Source organism: Colobus angolensis, unplaced genomic scaffold (genome assembly GCF_000951035.1).
Source record: "Colobus angolensis palliatus isolate OR3802 unplaced genomic scaffold, Cang.pa_1.0 Scaffold48, whole genome shotgun sequence".
In the NCBI taxonomy this organism is placed as follows: domain Eukaryota; kingdom Metazoa; phylum Chordata; class Mammalia; order Primates; family Cercopithecidae; genus Colobus; species Colobus angolensis.
In genome coordinates, this window is record NW_012118265.1 from 4,947,424 (window position 1) to 4,961,668 (window position 14,245).

Here is a 14,245-nt window from a genome sequence, read left to right on the forward strand (position 1 = left end):
ATGACACTGTATTTTATAAGGAGTTTTGTAAGACATTTCTTTCTGACTTAAAATCATACATGGCTGGCCGGGCGCGGTGGCTCAAGCCTGTAATCCCAGCTACTCGGGAGGCTGAGGCAGGAGAGTCACTTGAACCTGGGAGGCAGAGGTTGCGGTGAACCAAGATCGTGCCATTGCACTCCAGCCTGGGCAACAAGAGCAAAACTCTGTCTCAAAAAAAAAGAGTTGCCTCCCAATCACCCACTTGCCAACAAGCTGTGTTCCTTTACCTACTTATCAGTACCCTGGGCTAAGACAACATGGCAGACTTCTGGCTTAATGAAACCTCATCATGGAATATGCTCACACCATGCTTATTATTGCTTGCACTGAGCCAGAGTTAGCAGGCCTTGGACATCACGTATTTTGCCTCAAATGCAAACCTGACCACGCCACCTCCATTCCCTCCATCACACTCAGTTCCAGCCCCATGGAAATCCTTTCCATTCCTCAACCCTGCCATGCTCAACTGGCTCTGGCATACGCTGTTCCTTCCATGTCCTGTACACTTGATGTCTTTCATCATGACCCAAGTCCTTACCAGTCATCCTTCAGAACCCAGTCTGAACAGCACTTCTTCTGGGTGAGCTCCCTGTTTTATAGTGTCCTGGTACCTTTCACTTCTCCTATCCTACTTTTTCATTATTCACTGTTAGAATGACTTGTTTACTTATCTGTCTTCCTATGAAACTATAAACTTCATTCTTGTTCATCTGTATGTCCCCAGCCCTAGCCAATGGATGCTCAGGAAAGATCAGCAGAAGGAAGAAAAGCAGACAGGCAGGCCAGAAAAAGTGCCTAATTCTATGACCATGTTTTTCTGTTTGTTTTTTCACATTTCAACTTATAAATTGAGATGTGCCTTACAACTGAAGATGTTTTACAGTAACAGCTGACAAATTGGCAATCAGTGTAGCTATCACAGCTTTACACCTATAAAGATTGTCATAGATATTTATATTGCTTTCCATTGTATTACATGTATCGGTGCTATGACATATATTAAATTTGCCTTTAAAATGTTTTAATTAACACTATGATTTAGCATTAAAACAGGTTGTCAAGTATGTAGAAAAGAACGGAAACAGAGCAGCAAGACATAAATTTCATATCCATGAAATAAATGCTCATTAGAGAAATAGCCACAGATTCATTTTATAGAAATGCTGCATCAACAGCTTTGCAGAATCAAAGAATAGAAAATACCCACACGTAGATAAAGGAGTGTTACATTTAACTACTGAGATCAGTGCAAAAGAATTGCCGACCACATGCCAAGTGAGGCAACTGAAGGCATGAACAACTGTTGAATCTCTTGGAATCGATGAAAAATTTTCAAAGCATAAGAGGTTGATATGACTGATGCATGGGTCTTGTAAAAATTATCATTAAGTCATCTCAGTCAAAAGGAGAACACTTGCTTATTAAGACTGAAAGATGTTAACCCCTGGGGGTTTCATTATTTTACATATATAGAGTTATGAATTGATTAACAACGGGGACACATTCTGAAAAATGCATCATTAGGCAATTTTGTTGTGCAAACATTATGGAGTGTGTACTTACACAAACCTAGATAGTATAGCCTACTACACACCTAGGCAATATGGTAAAGCCCTACTGCTCCTAGACTCCAGACTCATACAGCATATTACTCTACTGATACTGTCAGCAATTGTAATACAATTTTAATTATTTATGTATCTAAACTTAGAAAAGGTAACATGTTGCACTACCTCTTTATGATGGCTATAATGTTACTAGGCAATAGTTTTATTTCACCTCCATTATAAGTCTTATGGGAGGATCATCATACATGCCATCTGTTGTTGACTGTCAGTATGCAGTGTGTGATTACATGTGTGTGCATATGTATATGTACATATGATGTATGTATGAATGTATATATGTGTTTTTATACATATATGTAAGTTTAGGACATATTAAGACCACAGGTAAAGATAAATTAGATACTGGAAAAGCAAAAGACTTCTAATAGTAGTAATTATAACCAAATGTTATCCATTCAAGAATGGAAGTATAGGCAAACAACCCAAGTGGTGAAATGGTTATTCTGATGCAGATGGGGTGGGTGGAGAAGCAACCAGACTTCTCAGAAGGGCCCAGCAGTGTGCTGGCTGGCTGAGAACCATCAAGCAGAAAAGGAAAGGAAGGGCTCCAGGCAGGGGCAGCAGCAGCTGTGAGGGGGTAAAACAGCTTGTAGTGTGGCAGAAAGTTGTTCAGAGTTGTTAAGAGCAAAAAGTGCGTTTGTGCCTGGGATAGGCGGGGCTGAGGGTTGGAGAGGAGGGAAAGGAGGTTGAGGATAGGCCAGCACCACACTAGGAAGACCTGGCTTGTAGCCTAAGGAGCATGAGATTTATTCTCTAAGCCAGGGATCAGCAACATTTTTATAAAGAGCCAGAGAGCAAGGACTTTTGGGCTTTGTGAAACAGTTCTCTGACACTACCTGACTGCCACAGTAGCCAAAATACGGCCACAGATGATGTGTAAATAATTCATTATTCTTGAATTATTTCTGAGATATTATTTTCTCTCCTAAATTACCCTGGCCTCTCCACTTCCTAATATAACACCTCCAAGCAGATTTCCTCCATTTAATTGGGACAAAAAAATAAATAAATAAACAGTATAGATACCTGGCTTCTCCTGTATCCAGTCAGACAACCACTTTATATGGCAATCACAGGTCCATGGGTTCCCATGCAGGTAAAGGCTTTCTAGGGTAGGCATATAGGAGACCATCTCTTGAGGGAGGGAGGTCAGGAAGTTATCAGACAAGTATAGGTACTTAATGAAAGAGATTTTAAATATCTGCAGGTAGCTCAAAGAGACAAACGTATCTGGATGGAGCTTAGTGAGCTGATTTCCTTCCAAGTGCACCAGGCGGAGAAAGTTGAGCCCATAAAAAACCTCTGGGTTTATAAACTCGATATTGTTGTGGTCCATGTGCAATCGCGTCAAGCTCCTGAGACCATAAAAAGTATCTTTCTGAAGTTTTCGGACTTTGTTATAGCTCATTTTTAAGACCTATGAATTGCAAAAAAAAAGAACATATTTATGTTGTCAAAGGAATTTTCACATGAGGGAAAAGTCCTATCAATAACAAAACTTATGTTGAAATTAATTCAATGCAATTTGTATACCTTCTTAGGATCACAGTTCAAATTAGTTGCAAATTAAATATGACAATATCAGAGAAATTAGAACACTCATGAACATTTGCGTATTGATATTAAGGAATTATATAATTTTTTTTTTTTTTTGAGAGAGTCTTGCTCTGTCGCCCAGGCTGGAGTGCAGTGGTGTGATCACTGCTCACTGCAACCTCCGCCTCCCGGGTTCAAGCAATTCTCCTGCCTCAGCCTCCTGAGTAGATGGGATTACAGGTACCCACCACCACTCCTGGCTACTTTTTATAGTTTAGTAGAGACGGGGTTTCACCATGTTGGCCAGGCTGGTCTCAAACTCCCAGTCTCAGGTGATCCGCCCACCTTGGCCTCCCAAAGTGCTGGGATTAGAGGTATGAGCCATCATGCCCAGTCATGAATGATTGTTAAAATTTAAGATATATAAATGATATTGTGGTTATTTTAAAAAGATTTCTTAGTTTTGAGATATATATTGAAGTACTTACAGATGAATATTATGAAAATTTGGATTTGTTTCAAAATAATTGAATGGAGTGGAGAGTAGTGGGTAGGGGTGCAGGTAAGACATCTGCTATGAGCCCGTCAGTATTGCAGGTGGGTACTGGTCCATTAGGGTTCATTATATTATTCTCTCTACTTTTTTCCATGGTTGAAAATTTTATAACTTTTTCTTAATCTTAGTATTTCAAGTAAATTTAAGATTTCCTAAACATAAATTTTTCATAAGACAGACTATTGATTTTAATTTATTGAGCTATAGTTCACATGCCATAAAATCCACCTTTTAAAGTGTACAGCTTGCTGGGCATGGTGGCTCCCACCACATGGAGGCTGAGGTGGGCAGATCACTTGAGGCCAGAGCTCGAGAGCAGCCTAGCCAACATGGTGAAACCCCGTCTCTACTAAGAACACATATACACACAGAAAATTAGCTGGGCATGGTGGCACACACATGTACTCTCAGCTACTCAGGACGCTGAGGCGTGAGAATCATTTGCACTTGGAAGGCGGAGGTTGTAGTGAGCTGAGATTGTACCACTGCACTCTAGCCTGGGTGACAGAGCAAGATTCTGTCTCAAAAAATAATTTAAAAAATTGTACAGTTTATTGGTTTTTAGTGTATTCATAGAGTTGTGCAAACATATCCACGGTTAGAAACTTCTAAATAAAGTTTTTTGAGATGGAGTTTCACTCTTGTTGCTCAGGCTGGAGTGCAATGGAGCGATCTCGGCTCACTACAACCTCTGTCTCCCAGGTTCAAGCAATTCTCCTGCCTCAGCCTCTCGAGTAGTTGGGATTACAGGCATGTGCCACCACGCCTGGCTAATTTTTTGTATTATTTAGTAGAGATGGGGTTTCTCCATGTTGGTCAGGCTGGTCTTGAACTCTCAGCCTCAGGTGATCCATCCCCCCTTGGCCTCCCAAAGTGCTGGGATTACAGGGGTGAGCCACTGCTCCTGGCCTAAAGTTTCTAATAAACTTTGTTTTGTACCACAAAATAAAAACTGATACCCACTAGCAGTCATTTTTCCCATCCTTTCAGCCCTTCACAACCACTAATTTGCTTTGTTTCCATGGATTTGCCTATTCTAAACATTTTATATAATTGGAATCATACACTCTGTGGCATTATGTCTGGGTTCTTTCACTTAGCAAAATGTTTTCAAGACCCATCCCTCTCATAGCATGTATCAGCTCTTCATTCCTTTCTTTGCTGAAGAGTATTCTACTGTATACATGCACAACACTTTATCATTGGTTGATGGACATTAAGAGGTGTCTTCTACTTTTTGGTTATGAGTAATATGACTAATTTTGAGTTGCAATTAAAATAATTTTGAATATTTCAATAGTGCTCAGGTAATTTCCAATTCTCTTTCCAATTATAAGTTGAACATACTCTTTCTCCCATAAAGAAAAAAGAAATGCTAGGAAACACAATTTCTCATCATATTTTCCTGACTTGGCCTGAACTGTCATATCTGTCGAAAATGCTTTTCTAGAATGCCAAGACCCCTAATAAGAAAAGGAAAAATACGTTGGTAACATAGAAGAGCTTTGCCCCAAATGTAACCTGGGAGTTCAATCTCCAACTCAATGTTCCTCAATATCCACTGAAAATTTGGTCAAGAGAATAAATATATGTAGAGAATTCTATAAAGGACATGCAATTCATCTATTCCTCCGAAGACATACATTCCAAATAGAGCCTGATTAACTAAATCAGCAGAATCACATAGCTACATTATACTCTATGGCTCTCCACCATGGTTATGACCTCCTTTACATAGCTCTGGTATATGTTAAAAGGCTCTATGAACACAGGTACTTTACCTTTTACAAGGATATTATTGACTTTATTTTATGACACTGTATTTTATAAGGAGTTTTGTAAGACATTTCTTTCTGACTTAAAATCATACATGGCTGTGCTTTTCCTGAACAGTTTTAATTTCAATAGATGTCATGTATTGTTAGTGTCTCAAAAGCTTCAAGTCCTACTTATAGCAGACATAAAGGTCTCTATGTATGTATTTCCTCATGTTACCTTTATTCTTACCTCTAGGCTTATTTTAGCATTATACTTTCTCACTTACTTTTGTGATCATTCTTGCATGATTTTATGCATTCTTGGGAGTCCTTGTAACTTTAAAAAATTGTTTGAACAAGGTAGAACACGAATAAGTAAATAAAATGAAACTGAAAACAGCACATTGATTTATATAAAGCTAATAATCTAAGATAGTCATTATTTTTAGGAACCACATTCAATTCCCAGATAAACATGACTAGAAGTATCCTTTTAGGATTAAATTTTGAAGGTTTATCATCTCTGAGTACTGACATTTTTTTTCTTGAGGTATTAGAAAACTTGCCTCAGAATTTTCTTATTATTCTAATTTCCACACACAGTTGCACAATTAAAAATCAGTTAACATTCTCCATTGATGTCTGCTTCTAATTTACAGAATGTTGATTTTTGTATTGTGTAGAGATAGGCAGCCTTGGAAGGTCTATCTCACAGGTCCCACCTTACCTCTTTAACCTGCCCCCTCTCTCCATGGGTCTCACCTGCAAGGCCTGCAAATCTGAGAAGGTCTTGTCAGGGATTGTGTGAATGCCATTGCTGTGAAGCATGAGCAACTCCAATTTGGTCAGGCCAGAAAAATCTGTTTCCATCAATCTAACCAAGCTGTTGTATCTGAAATAAAAAATGACATTCTAGGCATAAGCTAAGTCTGTCAACTAAAGTTCAAATGTCATAACCAAAATAAACACAAAAAAACCCAATACCTCTCTTTATAACTGTGCTCTATTGAGACAATCGAATGCTTGAAATACTGAAATTCACCAGATGCCACAGAAGATCGACTCTCTACCCAGTTCTTGCCATTTCAGTTACAATCGCCCACTTCACATTCTAGGAACTTGTCACATTTCTTCTCATTTTCCAGCTGTTACATATATGCTGTTCCCTCAGGTTGGAACACCCTTGACCTCACCCTTTTCCATTTGTGAACACTTAATATCCAGCCCATTCTTTCATGACACTATCCCCTCACTCTCCCAGGTGGAATTTGTCAGCAGTGGTTAAGAAGCCTGGGCTCTGGAGCCCAGGCTTGGGCTTCTGGTTTGGGTATGATTTATGAGCTCAGGCTCAACTGAGTAGCTGTGCAACCCTGGGTAAAAATCAGCAGCCTTTCTGTGCCTCAGTTTCCTCATCTATAAAATGTAAATAATAGAACCCACTCCAAAGGGGTTATGAAGATTAAATGGATGCAGTGCTTAACCCAATGCCAGCACCTACTGAGCACAAACAATGTTACCTCTTAATAATAGTGACTGTCTCTAAGACACTTTGTATGCTCTGTTACAGTTTTTATTAACTGTACCGACCATATATTTATCTTCTCTTTTTAACGATCAACACACCTCCTAGAAGTGAATAATACATCTTACCACTGTATCCTCAGTGCATAGTACATGCTCACTAATGTCAAATAAATGATGTTAACTCCAACATGTGTTTTCAGACACACACATTTTTTCATGAACATTTAAAATACTGTCATATTTTTGCAAATTTAATTAGGCATCCATTTTAAATAAATTTGTATGGAAACAAACCAAAGGGCCTTTAAAAAGGAGATATATATATATATATATGTCTATTATATAGGCAGACACTTCCAGTTACCCTGCCATCTCTTATGATATATCGTAACCCCAATAGTTAACAGAAACTATACCATTTTCCAGCAAAAATGTAGCCAGAATGAAGCTTTTTACCATCATGAGTCTCCCAACCTACCAAGAGGGACTTCAAATTCTAGAAGAACTTTCTCCTAAGAAAAGTTTACCAGGAAAATTTTTCTTATTGCCCCCAACAAACAAAATTCTCATGAGCTCATTTCAGAAAAGAAATATTGTTAAAACAATTGTGATTCATCTCCCAAAGTCATAGATGTTTGAGGGACAAGTCACCACTGTGATTGATCCCTCTTTGAGAAGAGGAAACCCAGGGCCTCACACACCCTAAATTGATGCGTTCCACATTGGGCGGGATGCTGTCTGGGATGGAGGTCAGGTACCGAAATGTGCAGTGTACCTCCGTAGGCATGTAACAGGCACAGCGGCGAGGACAGGCCCTGACCCCAGGGGCGGCGATCAGGCAGATCACAGCAAAGGAGACCAGCAAGCAGGTGATTCCTCTGCCTTTTACCTTCATCCTGAAAAAACATCACACCTCACAGTTATAAAGAGTGGTGGAGCAAAGTCCCAGGACCACCACACAGTCACTCTGGGAATCTGGGAGACCTTCCTTAAGGGTCATAAGCGGCGATTCCATTCCTACCCTTTGTGGTCAAATGCACTCTTTACAAAACCATAGCATATGCTGCTGGCCTCACACTGCGCTTTATATTCAAGTGGGATATTTACTGTTGTGAAAATTTCTTCACGGCTTCTCACTTCTTAATGAAAACCAGCAATCCCTATTACTCAGGCATTCATTAAAAGGGAAACTGGAAACCATAAGAAAGATATTATGACAACTAAAATATATAGAATTTAGTTTCCTTTATATACATTAATTCTTTTAGAGAATAACTTTCAGAGATGATTATAACAGTAATACCTGTGCATAAAACATTTGGAAACTGTAATTAAGCAGTAAAAAGGAAAAAAATTATTCAATCTCACCACTTATATAATCCTTAACATTTTGTTGTATTCCTTTCCAGCCTTTTTCGTCTATTGTGTGTATATGTATAGGTGTACATACATTTACATGTATATGTGTACATGTGATCAAACTTAATTTTGTAACACATTTTATCATTTCATATATAATATGTCTTTTCATTTTATTTAAACCTTCTTCAGAAACATTTTTTAAAGGCTGTAATAATCCACTGGAAGGGAGAATAAATCTCTTTCTAACCGGTTTTCAAGTCCCTGCCAAAAATAAAAAAGACACATTGAACACTTCACTGCCAAGTAATGACCACAAGCCACAGCGACTGACCAGCTGAGAGGGCTTGAGCCATGCTGAGCCCATGCAGGCGTGATGCTGTCTGCTTTTGCTCAGCTTAGGACATCTCCCTGCCTCTTTCCTTGGTCCCCCTCCAGCTCACGGCTGCCACAGGAGGTGGGGAGCATAACCAGGGAAGAAATATGCTCAGCTTGTCAGAAAAAAAGAAAATGGTATCTGTTACCCATATGTGGGGCAAGCCCAGGAATTCAAACCTAATTCTCTCCTGAAATGCAGGATTGAAATAAACTCTTCATTGTGCTTTTCTAAGCAAAGTGACCTTCATAATTTGTAATAAATCCCACTGTTCCGTGGAATAGCGTGATTTTGGACTCTACCAACAACCACCCTTTAGCTACAAACTACACTGAGAAATAAAACTGGGGCTGAACTGCTTGGATTTTCATACAGATAAAAAGATGATGGATGTATTATTATAATTTAGTCTAAATTAAAATTTAAGATATGATTAATCATATGACCACTTTTGCCATCCGGTTACAAACATTTTCAATAAGCTTTGTATGGCTAGAGACAGCATTTGCACCTTATCATTACATAAACAAAGGAAGGAACAGCAGGATGAAGGTAATTCTCTCGTTCAGCTTAAATAAAAGTTCTGGGTATGCTCACATTCAAATTATTTAAGAGAGGCTCAAAAGCATAAAACAACATATGAATAAGGGATTCTCACAAACTTAAGCCTGAAAATGTACATAATGAAATAGGAATTGGCAATACCTGAGCTCTTCTTTCAGGTCCTGAATCCTCCTGTGACATAGGCAGAGACAGAAAATCTTCCCAGGAAATGGAAAATTGTGTCCAAACCTGAGGGAGGAAAAGTTCTCTGCTCCAAAGTGAGCAAAAAGGCTTAGTCTTTTGGCTTACAGCTCAGGAGTAATGCTCTTCAGGGAGACCTGGAGGCGCTTCCACAGCTTCAAAGTTCTATAACCCATAACCACATGAATCCAGGAGCGTTCTTTGATTATGATGCTTGTTGTTGCAGAAACAAAAGGCTAAGTGGAGGTTTTTAAATTTCCTTTCTCCTCCCTCAATAGTGTACTTTAGTACTCCTTAAAGTTGTCACTTGAATATTAACTATTACTAATCACTCCATTTTGCTCCAAAGTCCCAAGAGCTTCTCCTCAAATTGTCTTTTTTGGACAAATCTGTCACAGATGTCTCCATCTATTGATTGTCTTTCCTCCATGTGTGTTTTTTGCCTGGCACCAGTCACTGAAGAATTGTCGTGTGCTTTCATGCCCCCACCTTCTCCGGTCGCGTCTTCCCTCCCCCACCGTCAGACCTCCCCGCCTTTTTCGCCCCAGCGCCTGCTCCTGCAGCCACGGACTCGCTCCATTCCCACGCTAAGCCCCAGCCAGCGTGGGGTTCCAGCCCTTTCCAGGGAAGGATTGGCCGAGCCGCTCACCTCTTTGCCCTGGTGCCCAATGGGCTCGAGCTGCCCAGGCTAGGTCCGGGGCTCAGCTGCTGGGGTTGTGCAGGGCCGGTCCGGACCCCTGGGAGGGAAGGAAGGAAGGCGGGGCGAGGGCGGGGATGAGCCCCGACTTCTGTATCTGGGGACGCGACCGAAGCTCAGCAGCACATGGATGAGAAACGACCACGGGGCCCCTCTTTATGTCTACGAACGTGTGGGAAACTAATTTGCCTTGCCTTCACTCTTCCTCCTTGTTTTTAAATTCCCAGGGCTTTCTCCTAGCAAGTTGGCAGGTCCTGGCTGGGTGGCAGAGCAATTTCAGTGGCCGCCGGTTCATTTCCTCCTTGACCTCTTCCACCTGTTGACAGGTGGGCCTTTTGGTTTAAGGGTTTGCGCAAATCGCCGCAGGCTGTCCTTGGTCCTGTGGCTCCCAAAGTTCTATTTGAAAGCTAAGTTAGCGTTAATGACCAGTGATACCTGCATTGTGAATGTTCTTTTTAAACCTCTTTAAAAAAAAATAAGTAAGTAAATTATATTGCGTATATTTAAGGTATACAACATGTTATTGGCTATATATAGACAGGAAAATGGTTACTATAGTGAAACAACATATCCATCACCTCACATAGTTATCCCATTTTTGTTTTTATGACAAGAGCGGCTAAAATCTACTCTTTTAGCAGGATTCCCAAATACCATACAATTTTATTAACTATAGTCCTCTTGCACATTAGATCTATACACTGGTTCATCCTACATGTATGCTACTTTGTATTCTCTCATCCACATTTCTCCAACCCCTATAACCACTATTTTATTCTCTATCTCTGTATAGTTGACCTTTTAAAAAAAGATTTCACATATAAGTGAGATCATGCAATATTTTTCTTTTGGTTTCTGGCTTATTTCACTTGGCATAATGTCCTCCAGGTTCATCCATGTTATGACAAATGGCAATATTTCCCTTTTTTTTTTTTAACTCCCGAATAATGTTACATTGTATATAGATGTCTCAGAGGAATTATTTTAAATCATTATCACAGAACCAGATTTAAATACTACTGTTTCTGCTTGGATTAGATCGCCTCTACCAACTTCTCCACATGTAGTATCTCCTGCAAATCTGGATGGGGTTCCCAATACTCATAAACACTGAGTTAACATAACTAAAATGACCTTGTTTCCTTCCATGTAGTTACATAGCATTTAAGCTTTTGATGACAATTTGCGATGAATGTTTTAGGGCAGTGGATCTCAAGATAAGGTCATGGGTCCTGCATCAGCATTACTTTGGACTTTGTTAAAAACAAAAATTTGCGGGATCCATCCCAGGCCCACTGATTCAGAAACTGTATGAAGGAGGCTTAGGAGTCCATGTGTTAACAAGCCTTCCATATGATGCTGATGCAGCTACAATGTGAGAATTGCTAGTTGAGTGAAATAACTTCTGATGTTTTACAAGTACCAACTCATTTCAACCTCACCATAGCACCAAAAAGCCTAAAAGGAAAAGTATTCATGTTATTCCCATTTTACAAGTAAGGTACATAAAGGGAAGTGATGCAACTCCAGGCCATGCGGCTTGTGAGTAGAAAAGCCATTAATTCAAACTCAGGCAGTCTGACCCTATGGTCTGAATGTTTAACTGTAAAGCCATGGCTGCCTCACTTAGCTAAACATGGGTAATGCACCATATCCCATGCTGAGCATTCATGTGATTTATGGTTAGTAATAAGTCAGTTACCGAAGTAGAATTATAGAATCAGAGACTCAGAGTTAGAAGTAACCCTAAAAGCATGTATATGAACATGGTCTTTAGCTCTGCAGAGCTGACAAGATTCTTTTAATTTAAAAATTCACATGTGATGTCCAAACTTGGCTGCTAGCTTTGGAAATGTGGCATATTTGTCGGGTTTTGGCAGCCACAGTTTATCTTTCTCCCAAAGCTCCTTGGTGACCAACCTCATGGCTTTGTATTCTTTAGTCAACTTCTAACCCAGGTCTGGACTTCCAGACCTCAACTAGGATGAACCACAGAAAGATGACAGCAACATGTTAAACTTATTTTCCTAGGCTTCTTACCTGGGATCATTTTCTTGCTATCAGTTTCAAAGTGAACTCCTGACTGGAATGTTCGCTTCTCTTAAGAATTTTTACAAGATAAATCTCTACAATTGTTTTATGTCAGAGCTCTTCTTTGATGTATTTTCTACTTTTCATGTCATCTCCCAGAATTATTAGAAACCTGAGTCATTTTGGCACCAATTCTAGTTCAATTTGCTCCACTTAATAACAATTCTAATATTTGTAATTACTTTTATAGTTAGAGTATACATGTGTCAAAGCCTTTATATGTATTGCTTAATTCTCGGAAATGTTCTGATGAGGTAGGTGCTAAAATTATGCCAGTTTTTCAGATGAGATTGCTGAGGATAAAAGATGCTAAATGATTCCGAGCCAAAATGCAATACTGAATTAATTTTAAAACTGTAAAACCAATGCTCTTAAGCCTTACATTTTCCTTCCTTCCTTCCTTCCTTCCTTCCTTCCTTCCTTCCTTCCTTCCTTCCTTCCTCCCTCCCTCCCTCCCTCCCTCCCTCTCTCTCTTTCTTTCAACAGACTTTTGCTCTTGTTGCCCAAGCTGGAGTGCAATGGCACGATCTCAGCTCACCACAACCTCCGCCTCCTGGGTTCAAGTGATTCTCCTGCCTCAGCCTCCTGAGTAGCTGGGATTACAGGCACATGCCACCATGGTTGGGCACAGTGGCTCACGCCTATAATCCCAGCACTTTGGGAGGCCAAGGCGGGTGGAACACCTGAGGTCAGGAATTTGAGACCAGCCTGGCCAACATGGTGAAACCCCATCTCTACAAAAATACAGAAAAAAAGCCTTATATTTTTTAACTCCCTCCTGCTTTTATTTATAAAATTTGGAGAGTCCACAGCATATCAAAGAAAAGTTTCACCACTCTTTTTTCTAGCCATGCTTAATAATACAATATATTTCTGTAGATTCATATGGTTTACAAATCACTTTCACCTTTGAACCTGGCCTCCTTTAATGCTTATAAGAAATATATGAAGGACATGTCCAAGATGGTCAAATAGGAACAGCTCCAGCCTCCAGCTCCCAGCGTGAGCAACACAGAAGATGGGTGATTTCTGCATTTTCAACTGAGGTACCAGGTTCATCTCACTGGGGCATGTCAGACAGTTGGTGCTGGTCCATGGGTGCAGCCCGACCAGCAAGAGCTGAAGCAGGGTGAGACATCGCCTCACCTGGGAAGTGCAAGGGGGATGGGAATTCTTTTTCCTAACCAAAGAAAATTGAGACACACAACACCTGGAAAATCGGTTACTTCCACCCTAATACTGCACTTTACCAAGGGTCTTAACAAATGGCACACCAGGAGATTATATCCCACACCTGGCCCAGAGGGTCCCATGCCCACGGAGCCTCCCTCATTGCTAGCACAGCAGTCTGAGATCTAACTGCAAGGCAGCAGCGAGGCTGAGGGAGAGTGCCTGCCATTGCTGAGGCTTAAGTAGGTAAACAAAGCCACCCAGAAGCTGGAATTGGGTGGAGCCCACTACAGCTCAAGGAGGCCTGCCTGCCTCTGTAGACTCCTCCTCTGGGGACAGGGCATAGCTAAACAAAAACCAGCAGAAAACTCAGCAAAGGTAAATGCCCCTATCTGACAGCTTTGAAGAGAGCAGTGGATCGCCCAGCAAGGAGGTTGAGATCTAAGAATGGACAGACTGCCTGCTCAAGTGAGTCCCTGACCCCTGGGTAGCCTAACAGGGAGACAACCCCCACTAGGTGCAGACCAACACCTCACACCTCACATGGTGGGGTACACCCCTGAGATGAAGCTTCCAGAGCAAGAATCAGACAGGAACACTTGCTGTTCAGCAATATTCTATCTTCTGCAGCCTCCGCTGCTGATACTCAGGCAAACAGGGTCTGGAGTGGACCTCAAGCAAACTCCAACAGACCTACAGCTGAGGGTCCTGACTGTTAGAAGGAAAACTAACAAACAGAAAGGACACTCACACCAAAACCCCATC

General features: G+C 40.6%; 1 protein-coding gene across 1 annotated transcript in view; it reads right to left on the reverse strand.

Annotated features, from left to right (window-relative positions):
- Positions 1 to 7,938, reverse strand: part of IGSF10 (immunoglobulin superfamily, member 10) — a 22,333-nt gene extending 14,395 nt beyond the window's left edge. Inside the window, exons 1-3 of the mRNA XM_011958957.1 lie at positions 7,745 to 7,938; positions 6,282 to 6,411; positions 2,697 to 3,087 (exon numbers count right to left, since the gene is read on the reverse strand). Coding sequence (XP_011814347.1) covers positions 2,697 to 3,087; positions 6,282 to 6,411; positions 7,745 to 7,938 — 715 coding nt within the window. The remainder of the gene's footprint in view (positions 1 to 2,696; positions 3,088 to 6,281; positions 6,412 to 7,744) is intronic.
- Positions 7,939 to 14,245: the final 6,307 nt, after the last annotated feature.